General features: G+C 37.6%; 1 protein-coding gene across 1 annotated transcript in view; it reads left to right on the top strand.

Annotated features, from left to right (window-relative positions):
• The window catches only part of MALRD1 (MAM and LDL receptor class A domain containing 1), a 570,138-nt gene that overhangs the window by 270,233 nt on the left and 284,913 nt on the right, over positions 1-14,992 (top strand). Inside the window, exons 27-28 of the mRNA XM_027560003.1 lie at positions 10,148-10,393; positions 12,187-12,344. Coding sequence (XP_027415804.1) covers positions 10,148-10,393; positions 12,187-12,344 — 404 coding nt within the window. The remainder of the gene's footprint in view (positions 1-10,147; positions 10,394-12,186; positions 12,345-14,992) is intronic.

Below are 14,992 nucleotides of genomic sequence, written 5' to 3'. Positions count from 1 at the left end.
AAGAGGTTCTTCAGTTCTTCTTTACTTTCTACCATAATGGTGGTGTCATCTGCATATCTGAGGTTATTGGTATTTCTCCTGGCAACCTTGATTCCAGCTTGTGCTTCTAAGTTTGTAACTAGATTCATTGTATTAGGCTCTCTTTATCTTTTGATTCCATCTGTTTACCCATTTGGTCACTGCAGTCTTACTGAAGAGAAAGTATTAAAATACCAATAACATGTACCTTATATACAATGAAATATTAGTCGTAAAAAGAAATCAAGTTGAGTCAGTGGTGGTGAGGTGGATGAACCTAGAGCCTGTTATACAGAGTGAAGTAAGAAAGAGAAAAACAAATATTGTACATTAATGCATATATGTGGACTCTAGAAAAATGGTACTGATGAACCTATTGCAAGGGTGGAATGGAGACACAGATGTAGAGAACAGACTTGCGGACACAGCAGAGGAAGGAGAGGATGGGACGAATTGAGAAAGTAGCACCGATCGTGTGTAAAATTGTACTTTAGCCTTCTTATCCTTAGTTACCACATTTGAAAATGGAGGTAATGTTTCTTATAATGTTGTCATGAGGATTAGAGATGATATTCATAAAATGTCTAGCACAAAGCAAACCATATAGGAGGTGATTGATAAATAACTAATTTTGCCATTTACTCTAAAATTGCTATTCACTCATTTTAACTATTTTAATATATTTGCATGCTCATATATTTAATACTGTCATATGTATATATACAAAATTATACAAGCACACACACATACATATATATATATATAATATTGGTGACTTATGCAATACATATGTAACATACATACACACAGACATACATACAAAAGTACTGAAAACTAGTTTCACCCTAGGTAGACAATACATATTTTAAGGAAAGGGACCCTGTATTTTAATCTTGTTTTAAAAGGATTTTGCACTCAACTCACTGTGAATGATATATACTAAGTCAAAAATACATAAACTAAAGCAAATTCAAACATGGTTTGGTTTATCCCAGTTAATTTTAGACATAATACACTGCACAAATGGTAGCAGCATTTAGCCACACAAATCCTGTGGATTTGCTTTGCTTCCTATTAATAGAATTTAGCTTAAATGGTCTGTTGTATATTTCCCTTTGAATTAGATAATTGCCTCAGTTTCATTACATAGAATTTTTGTTAACCAGGTCAATAGGGTTTACAAATGGAAACTGCTTTGTTATAGAATCAAATTATATAAAGGTAGTATTAAATTAGGATTGTGACTATAATAAATTCTGCCTTATAAATAAGTAATTACTTATAAATAAGTAATAGGTAAATCTTTGCTTAAGGTATTGAAAATGTATATTTTGAACAAACTGGATAGCTACTGTCACTATCCAAAACAAAAGGAGAAAAACCTGGAAGTAATTGACATTTTCATCACAGCAAAATAGGTCTGAGGTGACTGACTCTGTATAATTTTCTCAGTCTTGGTATCTCAGATTTCATCAGTTCAAACACAGTCCCGTGCCTGTTATCCTTGTCCAACAACCAGGATAGCAAGTCATTTTCCACTCAGCCATCTTCTAGGAGGGCTTCCCTGGTGGCTCAGTGGTAAAGAATCCACCTGCCAAGCAGGAGATGTGGGTTTGATCCCTGGGTCAGGAAGATCCCCTGGAGAAAATGGGAATCCACTCCAATATCCTTGCCTGGGAAATCCCATGAACAGAGGAGCCTGGTGGGCTACAGTTCATGGGGTCGCAAGGAGTCGGACACGACTTAGCAACTGAGCATGCACTATCTTCTTGAAGCTCTCAGTCATCACTGTGCTCTCCTCTGTTTTACTCAGTTCATTCATTCATTCAATCATTCAGTTTTTTGTTCAGCCAGCAAACGTATAGTGAGCACTTTTAAGGTGTGTCGATTTCAGTCCCCTGTGGACCCTTCTGACTAGCGGTGGAAAGAGTCACATGCCGATAACCATGCAGACACATATAACACAGAGTTCTGAAAAGTCCGTTGAAGAAAAGCTGCCTGGTGTGATAAGAGGTTATAATAGAAGGATTTGACCATTCATGGCTTCTTGCAGGAAGTAGAGATTGAGCTTCAATCTGCAAGATTTTCAAAGGGAGAGTTGTTGAGGCAGGTAGGTGGTCCAGCTTGTGTAAAGTGTCTGTGGTTGGAGGGGCTGGATGAAGGCCAGTAGGTTCATGGTGGGAAGTTGAGGGGAAGAGCATGATCAGAGAGGAGGCGGGAAAGGTGAGCAGCAAACAGACCTTGAGTTGATTCTCTGTCACCTTAGCAAACTTGGCCTTTCCCCTGACTATGGTAGAGCATTTCATTCCTTACAACTCCTTTTTTAAACGGAAATTGGATTCCCTTAATTTCAACATTTCTTCCATAGCCATATGGAGTAGAGTGTGTTCAGTCTCCCACTTCCCCATAAACCATGGTGTCCAGAAAATTGTCAACATTCTTGCCATTCATTCCAGGCTAATACTCTTCAGAGGAACTGCAGTCTGTTTGGGATTTCCCAATTATAATATAACTTTACAACTATAGCCCTTTCTTTAACCTGGGATGAGGCCCTGGTGTGTTCAGGCCTTTGTTCTCACCAATTTCTTTTTAAAATAAAGCAAACTTTCATTTCATTACACGCACACAGTATTACCAAAAAGGAGCAGAAATTAAAATTTTTCTTTTGACTTTAGTCTTTGTTTCTATTTCCAGAGGAATTGTTCACTGCTTAGGTATCTTTCCAGAGACAGTCAATAAATACACTAGCACACATGTATGTGTGCCTGTGTATATATTCCTCTTTTTCACTCTAAAAATCTTATTGTTCATTTGCAGCCAAAGTAAATTTCAGGTGCATCAAAGGTTTGAAATCTTTTTAAAAATGAAATCATATAGTAATCATACAGTCCTGGAAAGCATATGGAAGGCTTTTATTTAGTATGGGATTGTCAAAAGCCATAAAAGGAAGGAAGGAAAAATTTGACTGCATAGAAATACAAAATACAATTTTCCTAAAGTGATTTCGAGCTTGAGATTTAACCTTAGGTCAGACTTGTAGCTCTAGCTTCGTCTTATGGCAACAGCTCCATTTGCAATGTCTTAGATAAAAATAATTCTCCTTAAATACTTGGAGCCTCTACTAGGTACGCTGAAGGACAATAAAGAATTGTTTTACATTTGTTGACAGTAAAAATAAGACTTCAGAAAACAGAGATGATCTAACTCATTACTTTATGTTACTAAGTATGATACCCTCAAAATCAAGATATATAAATCATTCACCACCAAGACATTAGAAATGTTCTCCAAGTCAGAATTATTAAGAAACATGTATCTTTACAGGTTCCTTTGTAATTATGTAAGTGTTCTTCTAAGAGAGTTAGAGTTAATTGAAGGTGAGCATGTAATGTTAACGTAATATTTCTCAAATGTTCAGTATTAAAACTGAGTAAAAGGTGAAGCATGAACTGTTCTTTCTGACTGTATTTTGAATGAACATGAGTGGTAACTGTGTTAGTGTAAATTTCATCTTTCTGATCAAGACTGTTAGAAAGTGCTCTTTGAATATTTGGATTGCTGCTATTTGGAATGAAGAAGTGGGAGCCTGCAGGCACAATATTTTTATACTTTGTCCAGCTGGCAGTTTGTTCCCAGTTGAGGGCTGAGTGAGCCTTTGGCTAGTAAGCCTTGCCCAGGAAGCACAGAAGTACAGAACGCTGCTCTTCTCAGAGAGGGCCTCAGCAGTACTGCAGTCACAGCCAGTTGGAGCCACGTTAGGTCTTTCTCCTTAAAACCTGGAGGCCTTTTTTCTGCCTAGACTTGCCTCCATGTTTCTCCTTTATTTCTTATTGCAAATCGTAGTTCCTTTACTTTTGTTGTTGTTGTCTCGTTTGTCAATTCTTTAAGGCCACCACTATCTATTTTATGGAACTTTTTTCCGCATATTATCTCCTTCATGTTAATAACATTAAAGTAGATCCCACAAACCTTGATATTTTCAAGTTTTTGCTGAAAATTACTAAAGGGAAATATCAAGAGGCATAAAAATAACCAATAGGAAGGCCTTTGAAATCTTTTAGCATCTCCCAAAGCAAATGGTCTGCCATGTTTTACCTACTGCAAAGACAATAACCAGAAGGGTTTTATTTTCTAGCCTCATATCACCCAGAAGGTTTGGTGGCTCCACTGAACTCTCTTGCCATGTAAACAGAATTGCAAAGTGAGATAAAGAAAGGCATCTCCTGACATTCAGGACCTGGTCTGGAACTGTCAGCTAGGCCTTGAGGTTGTTACGAGCTATTGCTTCTCCTGTTTATAGTGTAAACAGTTTCAGAGAGCATAAGCATCAGACATAGATTTTTCCCAAGTTTCTAGTTGCTTATGGCTGGAGAATAATTTCGTACCTTCTTTTTCTTATACGTGTGGTAAGAGCTAAAGTCCTCTCATTACTTATTTTGATGTTGAAATTATTTCTGATTTGACCAGTAATTCAGACTTTCATCATAATGATGTAATTTTCTTGAGCACTTTACTAATTTTTGGCACACACAAAAAATTCCCAGGCTCATCTTGGATCTTCTTAGCCCCAAATAGACCATTTTTCCAAGAAGACCTAGTTCCTTGTAATGGGGAATAGTATTTAAATATTGTAGCGTTTGGGACAAAGAAGTGACATTCAATTTATATAAAATATCTCCATGGTTTTTCTAGGTAAATATTTTTATTGAAGTATAGTTGATTTATAATGTGTTAATTTTCTGCTATAGAGAAAAGTGATGTATATATAAACACGTGTGTGTGTGTATATATGTATACATTACATTCTTTTTAATATTCTTTTCCATTATGGTTTATCATAGGATATTGAATACAGTTCCCTGTGTTATACAGTAGGACTTTGTTGTTTATCCATTCCATATATAACAGCTTACATCACCATCATTCTTTATTGCTTAATGGGAAATGGTAGGGTACAGAGATCAGGAAAGCAAGTGTTGTAATGAAATCACACACAGAAAATGATAGTGGCTTGAACCAAAAGTAGTAGTAACATCACCTCTTGTAACAGAGTAGGATTGAAAATTGACAGAATTCACTGAAAGATTATATATAAGTTATGAGATAAAATATTATATATTATTACAACAGTATTATATATAGATATATTATTATTATTTAGAGAATGAGGAAAGGAAACTGGGGAGAGTGTTATGCTGGTTAGGGGATAGGACCTGGATGAAGATTGCTGTGACAGGTAGGGGCTGATATTATTTGGGATCTTCTACCAACAGGGGGAGCACCTGGGCTTTCTTAGAAAACCTCATTTTCTGAGTAATGCAAGCCTGGTGTGTGGTGTGGTGTTATCAGTCTTAATATCTGAACCAAATTTTGAACAGCAGTCTACCTTGAAACTGAGGATAGTCCCAAGCTCTAGGAGTTGTAATAATAATATATGTAATATTTTATCTCATAAATCATATGTAATCGTTCAGTGAATTCTGTCAATTGTTAGTCCTATAATTAGAATATATCTTATCACCTCTAAGACTGATGACACCACATACATACCAAGAAGGTTTGAAAATTTCCTGTGTGTAGAACACATGAGGAAAGGCTGTCAGTCATTAAGTCATACGTTGAAAAGTGGAGTCAGACTTCCAATACAGAGCTCCTTACAAGACTTTTTTCTCTCCAAGCAACTGGAGTTATAGAGTTGCCATTAACACAGATGGAGAAGACTGTTCAGTGAGTAAGTTTGAAGGGGAAGAATCGGATTTTGAACTTAAGCATATTAAGTTTCAGAGTCTCTGACGTTTACATGGGAGGTTTTTAAATTTTATAACTTGTTCTTCCTTACAAAATTAAGGGCTTCTCTACTGCTCAGATGGTAAAGAATCTGCCTGCAATGTGGAAGACCTAGGTTTGATCCCTGGGTTGGGAAGTTCCTTGGAGGAGGGCATGGCAACCCACTCCAGTGTGTTCTTGCCTGAAAAATCCCCATGAACGAAGGATCCTGGCAGACTACAGTCCATTGGGTTACAAAGAGTCAGAAACAACTGAGCGACTAAGCACAGCACAGCACACAAAATTAAACTGCCTATCAGGAGGGTCACTGCCTCATTTAAACAGTATTTTTTTCTGTAAAAATGAGCATAATATCATTAGATCCTTAATATCAAATCATTTAAAGATATATACACTTCTAGGTAGCTGATTTCTTTGGACAAAACAATAGGCATGGAAAATAATTTAGAAATAAGTAAATAATATTAGTTGATAACTTCCCTTGAATTTACCAAAAAACGTTGCTTATTGTTTTATGGATAAGAGTACATTATAGCAGTGAAATTTTCTTTATTAACCTAGAGAGTTTTCTGTTCAAAATTAATCTTGTGTTATATTTGAGTTATTGTATTTTAAATTATGCAGGTATTTATGTTTTATAAATGTAAAACAGTGATTCACATTGTGGCTATCTTAAAATATTAGCTATATTGATTGTATAATATTTTGCCTTATGTTTCCACTTAGAGACATGTCCAAATTATTTTCTTGTGTGTTTGATTTTTTTTTTTTTAACAGATGAAATATTTTTATTTTTTAATTTAAATTTATTTATTTTAATTAGAGGCTAATTACTTTACAATATTGGTTTTTCCATACATCAACATGAATCCACCACGGGTGTACACGTGTTCCCCATCCTGAACCCCTCTCCTACCTCCCTCCCATACCATCCCTCTGGGTCATCCCAGTGCACCAGCCCTAAGCTTCCTGTATCCTGCATCGAACCTGGACTGGCGATTCATTTCTTATATGATATTATACATGTTTCAATGCCATTCTCCCAAATCATCCCCCACCCCCTCTCCCACAGAGTCCAAAAGACTGTTCTATACATCTGTGTCTCTTTTGCTATCTCGCATACAGGGTTATCATTACCATCTTTCTAAATTCCATATATATGCATTAGTATACTGTATAGGTATTTTTCTTTCTGGCTTCACTCTGTATAATCGGCTCCAGTTTCATCCACCTCATTAGAACTGATTCAAATGTATTCTTTTTAATGGCTGAATAATACTCCATTGTGTATATGTACCACAGCTTTCTTATCCATTCATCTGCTGATGGACATCTAGGTTGTTTCCATGTCCTGGCTATTATAAACAGTGCTGCGATGAACATTGGGGTACACGTGTCTCTTTCAATTCTGGTTTCCTCGGTGTGTATGCCCAGCAGTGGGATTGCTGGGTTGTATGGCAGTTCTATTTCCAGTTTTTTAAGGAATCTCCACACTGTTGTCCATTGTGGCTGTACTAGTTTGCACTCCCACCAACAGTGTAAGAGGGTTCCCTTTTCTCCACACCCTCTCCAGCATTTATTGCTTGTAGACTTTTGGATCGCAGCCATTCTGACTGGCGTGAAACGGTACCTTATTGTGGTTTTGATTTGCATTTCTCTGAAAATGAGTGATGTTGAGTATCTTTGCATGTGTTTGTTAGCCATCTATATGTCTTCTTTGGAGAAACATCTATTTAGTTCTTTGGCCCATTTTTTGATTGGGTCGTTTATTTTTCTGGAATTGAGCTGCAGGAGTTGCTTGTATATTTTTGAGATTAGTTGTTTGTCAGTTGCTTCATTTGCTATTATTTTCTCCCATTCTGAAGGCTGTCTTTTCACCTTGCTTATGGTTTCTTTTGTTGTGCAGAAGCTTTTAATTTTAATTAGATCCCATGGATTAAAGATCTAAACATAAGACCAGAAACTATAAAACTCCTAGAGGAGAACATGGATAAAACACTCTCCAACATAAATCACAGCAGGATCCTCTATGACCCACCTCCCAGAATATTGGAAATAAAAGCAAAAATAAACAAATGGTATCTAATTAAAATTAAAAGCTTCTCGTGTGTTTTAAAAGAATTAGATTTTAGCTTGACCCAGTTGCTTTGGAGAAAAATATCTTCAAAACCAGTAAATTTGCTTTTATTCCCCAAATTGAAATTGACAGAATCAATACAAATGTCAAATATATAAAATCAAATGATCTAGTAATTTCTCAGGTTCTCAACAGATCCATGAGAAATAATGCATCTGGTAGTCAACACTGGTGTTTCATCCCTCGGTGATCTTGTGTCTTACAATAGTAGACCTACCACTGTCCTTCAAGTCAATGGACTTAAAAAATAATTCTGAAGACAACAGACCTGGGTCCAAATTGCATTGCTCCTCTTGAAAATTCAGCAAGTCATTTAACATCTATAATCCTCAGTTTTCTCATCTATAAATGAGAGGGTTAATGTAAATGATCTCCATTTCTGTGTAGCTCAAAAATGCTTGAATGTTACAATTCTCAGTCAAGCTCTGTAATTGAAACAGCAAAGGTCTTTTGTCTTACCCTCCAATCTGCCAGCTGAACTGGGCACCTAAATGAAAATAGTTTAATCTTACACTGCAAGAAAGGAAAATGTTAGCAATTAACCTAGAAGACAAGAAAGTTTTGTTAGAGACAGAATGCAGAGTTGAAATTTGTTTCAAAGGCATTGCAAATGTAAAGGCCATTCAATTAGGCAATCTTGAACGTGTAGTCCAAGAAGAGCTTAGCACACAAAGTGGCTGGGAATTCTCAGAACACCAGTTCTTCCCCACCCATGTCTACATGCCCTTCCATTCCTCTCCTGCCACTTCTTTCCTCTTAGCCATCTGTTTTCTAAAATGTGAGACTGATCCAGAACTTAAAAGCTTTTCTATAAGATTCTATCAAAAGCAGTTTCCAATTCTCAGAACACCTTCCATGAAATGTCTGAATCACCTTCTTCCTCTAATCCACACCAGTCCTCAACCTCCAGCCACTCTCTCAGGCCATGGAAACTCCCATCTAAAAATGAAGTAGGAAGTGGTATTACCAGCTCCCCTAACTGGCCAACTGAGGAGGAAGGAAAACAAAAATTCAGGTACTAGAGAGTCACAAAGCAAATGGGAAACTGACGTCACCACATCAGAACCTTTCCTACTTAAATATTGTCAACCACGGTGGTTATGTTCTATAGATATATTGGAGCAGGATATTTATAACCTGACTGTGCCTATTGAACGGGTTTATTATTTCCAAAACACTTTAACTCATTCATTTGACTAATATTTACTGATTGCCTGTGAAGGTTCAAGCACTACTCTAGTGATAGAAACTGGAGGTCCCCAACCTTTTTGGCACAAGGGAACAGTTTTGTGAAAGATAATTTTTTCTGTGATGTGAGGGTGGGGGTATAGTTTCCTGATAATTCAAGCCATTACATTTATTGTACACATTATTTCTATTCTCATTACATCAGCTCCACCTCAGATCATCAGGCATTAGATCCCAGAGATTGAGGATCCCCAGTATAAACAAGTCTCTCTAATTAGTTTAACTTTTTACTATTATTTTTTTTCTCTTTTTTGATCAGTAGACTAAAACTCATCAAATATAGGAATGATCCAAGTCACATAACTGATGAGTTATCAGCATCAGTTCAAACTCAGACATTTAAAATCATCATGCTTTGTCTTAAAGTTTATAGAAAAGTCTTTATGGGCCACACTGCTTTGTAGGAAAATTGCACCTTAAATTCCAAACAACTATGAAATAAATGAGCATTTTGGAGGAAAAAAATCTGTTGGAACGTTAAATATTAGTTGTATATTCATGCCCCTGCTTCTGAGGAAGTATGATACATGTTTGGCTTCTGATAAATAATGGAGTGCGTGGATACTGATGTACCTTCAAATACCCCATGTTACATAAGTTCTTACTACCCTGAAGATCTTGTTTCAGGATTAAAAATAGAAAGCCTCTCTTTGGTTTTGAGATCTAATTTATCTCTTTGAGGATAGCTCACAGGACATGCTACATTTGAGGACGATTGGAGTACATTCCTAGATCAATAAAATGATTGATTGTTTTCATTTTGAATGATGCTTGTGAATAAGCTATAGACCAGAACCCTGGAGAGATTAGGGGAGAGAGAGGCAGGGGTCAGACACCCCAAACTCCTAAGAACATTATGTTTCTTTACATATTAAAGGGAATCTACTCTTCCTACTTTTTAACCTCATAAATGTGGCAGGGGTGTTTCCTCATCCTTTTTGTTTGTTTGTTTTTTAGGTTACTGTCCACTTGGCTATCGGGAATGTCAGAATGGCAGATGTTTTACACCGGAGCAGAGCTGTAATTTTGTAGATGACTGCGGAGATTATACTGATGAAAATGAATGCGGTGGCTCCTGTACTTTTGAAAAAGGCTGGTGTGGTTGGCAAAACTCCTTGGCTGAAAACTTTGATTGGATTTTGGGGGTCGGCTCTCCACAAAGCCTAAGACCTCCCAGAGACCACACACTTGAAAATGAAAATGGTAGGTTATCAGGTTGTTCCAGTTACTCTACTTTTGTTCACAGTGAGCATCACATTGTCTTTCCCGAGAGCATCAGAGAGACCACCGTGGTGTCAGGGCAACTAAGTCAAACATTTAATGAGTACCTTTGTCTCCCAGGACTGCATAGCAGACAGCCTCAGCGGGGTGGTGTTAAAAGCAGACATTTATTGTCTCACAGTTTGGGGGCTAGAAATTTGAAATCATGGTGTCAGTAGGGCTGGTGGTTCCTGTTGAGGATTTTGAAGGAGAATAATCTATTCCTTGCCTCTCACTAGCTTCTGGTAGCTTCAGATGCTACTTGGCTTGTAGGGGAAATCTCTTTCTGTCTTTGCGTTGTCTTCCCTCTATGTATGTGTCTAAATTTTCCCTTTTCATTACAATAATCTTATTGGACTAGAGGCCACCTTCATGACTTTATTTCAACTTAATCATCAGCAAAAACCCTATTTCCAAAGAAGCTCACATTAACTGGGACAGAAATTAGGACTTTCACATCTTTTGGGGGGACACTATGTAACATATAACAGTGAGTAATTAAAACTGAATATTGCTTTGATAATTGTAGATAGATGATAACATAGGCTGCCCTCAGGTACCTTTTCGAAATGACACATTTGTAATCAATAACCTTGAATTCTACCATTCATTTGATCAGTAGCAAGTCATGTAGCTTTTCAGATTCTCAAATCTCTCCTCTATCCAATGGAGATAATAAAATTTGCCCTGGAGTTGTCAGGATCAAGGGAGATGATCTGTATTTGGGGACAGGCAGTAGAAAGCCCTAAAGGTGCTATGCAGACGTAGCTGTAAGATCATCTCTGTGAAGGGTGCTTGGAATGGCTCATTTTTACGGTGAGCTGAACCTATTTCTCATATTCTTTGGTCAAGGGGCAAAAGACATTAGCAGAATAAAGAAGGGATCTCGAATTCCTGGCTGTTACAGAGTAGAATAAAGGTGTTTAAATATTGAAGTTTCACAGGCCTATGATAAAACAGGGGCTTCCCTGGTGGCTTCCCTAAAGAGCCCGCCTGCATTGCAGGAGACCTGGGTTCGATCCCTGGGTCAGAAAGATCCCTTGGAGGAGGGCAGAGCAACCCACTCCAGAATGCTTTCCAGGAGAATCCCCAAGGACAGAGGAGACTGGTGGGCTATAGTCCATGGGGTCGCAGAGTCAGACATGACTGAGAGACTAAGCACACAGCACATGATAAAAGAGAGCTCTCCAAGCTGGGCCAACCATGCCAGAGAAAGGAAGGCCCGAGTCCCATTCTAACACTCAGCTCTACATACGTAAAATGTTTTGGACATTTGCATAAACAAGCCAAAAACCCAGTATCTTTCCTTGTATGTTGTATATTAACATTCTCAGCATTTTATTTGTGCACTCAAAAGGTGACTGACTTTTTGAAAGCATGTCATATTTCTTTATTTATATTTCGTAGACAATCTTTGCATTGTTTCACAGTAACTGGATAGTTTGGGGAGTCCATGAAATGATTTCTATAACTGTCTCATTGAGTCCATGGCATAAATATTCTGTCAGATCAGTTCATCTGCGCACTGTGAAGTACTTTGCTAAAAGCACAGACATTTGGAAATTGTTCTGTCAGCGAGCTGGAGGCAAGGCTATTAGATTTCCTTTCTCTTTCAAGTAGAAATACCTTTGGCAGTTGAGATCCTATGAAATGTAATTAAAAACCCAACGATAGGAAAACTAAAATGATCCTCTCCCTGTTATTTTGGCATGATCTGAATCTCATCTTGTTCCCAGGGCACTTCCTGTATCTGGAAGCTACTCCAGTGGGTCTGCGGGGCGAAGAAGCACATCTCAAGAGTGGCCTGTGGCAAGAATCCAGCGCTTCCTGCACCATGAGCTTCTGGTATTTCATATCCACAAAAGCCACGGGGTCCATTCAGATCCTCATTAAGGTAAGATTTCAGTTGGTGATGCCTCTGAGCTTCGTGAAGTTTCCTACAGGCAGCACATGGCCAAAGGGATTTTATCACAACTCTGCTGCCCTGGCCCTGGAAGGCCTCCTCCCATCGGAGGGCGATGCTGCTTGTGGTTCAGATGTTTTGTGGAATTTGGTAAACTGGGCACAGGAACCAGCTTTGAGCTCAGCATCATACAACAGGTTGTAACAAGGTTGTAACTGACTCTCAGAAACTCTTTGTGGTAAGTTAGTCTAAAACCCACAGGTTTCTTCACTCTATTTGGGTATTTCCTTGCCTATCCTCCTCACTGAAAGAATCTAGATGATTTGTGCATCTGAAAGAAGAGTAGCTATCCATTGTAATTAATATATGAACGATCATTAAAGAAATTAATGTGAAACATTCTGGTCCTAAGTACAGCATACAAAGGACGGGACTGCTCAGGCGAATGATCAAGGTATGATTACATTGAACCACTTATTAACTATGACACAGTAATACATTTTCTTACTGTGGATTAATTAGATGTTTCTGACAGGGCTTTAATTTAGTTTAACAGAGTGACAGTGTTTGGGGAGCAAAGTAACAAAGTATATATTAATATTAATGAGACTTGGTTCACATACTTTGACTCTGGCAAGTTACAGCAGCAGCAAAAAGGTGGGGTGTGTGTGTGTATGTGTGTGTGTATGTGTGTGTGTGCATACATGCATGCCTACATGTATGTACACATGTGTGTTCAAGAATCTCTTTAGAATTCCAAGAAAGCTTACTCTGAAGACATGATTTTTGGGCTGTTGCTGTTTTCTCACACATGGGCTTTGGTGAAGTGCCCCACACTGATGGACAATGCCTGACCAGAATATCAAAGGCCTCATTTGTCTGAATAGCTCGTGGCTGCATAGTTCATGTTTTATCTGAAACCTGAGCTAACTTTATAATTTAGAACCCTTCTCTAATAATGCAGAAAAGCCTGCCTAATAAAATACATGCAGAAAATATCACAATGATTTATTCTTATATTTAAATATGGAAACTTACTGAAATACAGTGCTTAAAGTTCTTAGAAGAATATTTTCCAGTACTCTATTGAATGTGACACTGGGCTATATGGTCTGTACTGTTAAATAACAAAACTTCAACTGAGGAAATTTAAAGATCAAATTGCTTTGTTGAACAATTCATGAGTTCAGCAGCATCCCATGTAGGAGATAGAAAGGAATTCTGCCAAGTTATAGAAACAAAAAAGGTTTTCAGAGGCAGAAAGGGGGCAGGAAAAGGAAATTATTAGCCAAAAAAAAAAAAAAAAGCATTGTTTCCGGGAAGGTCCCCTCCTAAGAAGGATGGAGGGGTTCTGTTGGACAGATAATTTCTCTAGTGCTGACTGGTTAAGATTACATTCCTGAGGAAAGTTGAAACTGCAATTAAATTAGGTGTTAAGGTCTTAGTTTACTGTCATGATGCTTAGCACAAGTGACTCCATTTTGAGCAAGTTGTCTTTTTTCAACAGTGCCATGTGAAGGGTTTGATGCATTGGATTTTGCCTTTATTATTTGCTTCACTCATATTTACATTTCTCATCTCTTATAGTAACAAGCTTTACATTACTAGAAAAAACTTTACTATAAAATTATACTGATTTGACATATGTCTTCCTATCAAGTCACATTGAGCTCCCATATTCCTCCCAATTCCTCTGGACATTTAATAGCAACTTTAAAGACCTATATTCCTATTGTGTTAAAAAATGCCTATTATTATTTAGTTACATGTATTACAAAGAGAAATCTTTCATACCATATATTGATTTTATATTTGTGAATTAGGGCGATCATTTCATTTTGGTAATTAACACAATACATATTTTTGATCATCGTTACAAAGTACTGCTTAGGCTTCTGTCTGTGTGGAAGCATGTTGGATTTCACCTCACTCATTAGTTGGAAATCGTCCTAGCCAGGTGGCAACCACAGCAGGGGTATGAATGCTACCTTTTCTTTCTTTCTGTGCTCCGTATCCTTTAGAATGGACCCAGTATGTGCATATGGTATCCCCGGCCCAGTCTCCTCTCTTTTTTCTCAGGCATGCCTCCTTCTGTGTTCTCATGGTTTTCCTCCACATCAGGTCCAACACAATCGGGTAGATTCAGCCTCTCACAAATCTTTCCTTGACACTTTGCCCGCCATGACTATTCCTTTTGTAAGTGTCCGTCACAGCTCCAGAAGTTCTTCCTGATGACTGACTGTTCATTTATATTTATACTATTTCAATAGGTACATCATAACATAGTGAAGGCAAAGCCTTGAGACTTCATTCTTATGTCTGTCTCAGCTCTTCGGAGAAGGGACTGCAGGATGAAGGGGTTAGAGGAAAGGAGTGGTGCTCCCCCAGAGGAGCCCATCGCTGGGCTCAGGACAACCATTGTTTGCATGACATTAAAGTCTAACCTGGAGAATCTGTAATCTAGGTCTGAAATATATATATATATATATTTATGTATATATGTATATATATATATATATATTTATGTATATATGTATATATATATGTATGTAATATGTATATTATGTATATATATATACATTCAGATGCAAAAGGCATGAAACCACTGACCATAATTTTATAACCATATAGTTCTAAAG

This window comes from Bos indicus x Bos taurus, chromosome 13 (assembly GCF_003369695.1).
Source record: "Bos indicus x Bos taurus breed Angus x Brahman F1 hybrid chromosome 13, Bos_hybrid_MaternalHap_v2.0, whole genome shotgun sequence".
Taxonomy (NCBI): domain Eukaryota; kingdom Metazoa; phylum Chordata; class Mammalia; order Artiodactyla; family Bovidae; genus Bos; species Bos indicus x Bos taurus.
The sequence above is the reverse complement of the archived record's forward strand: the minus strand, read 5'-3'. Positions and strand labels throughout refer to the sequence as shown.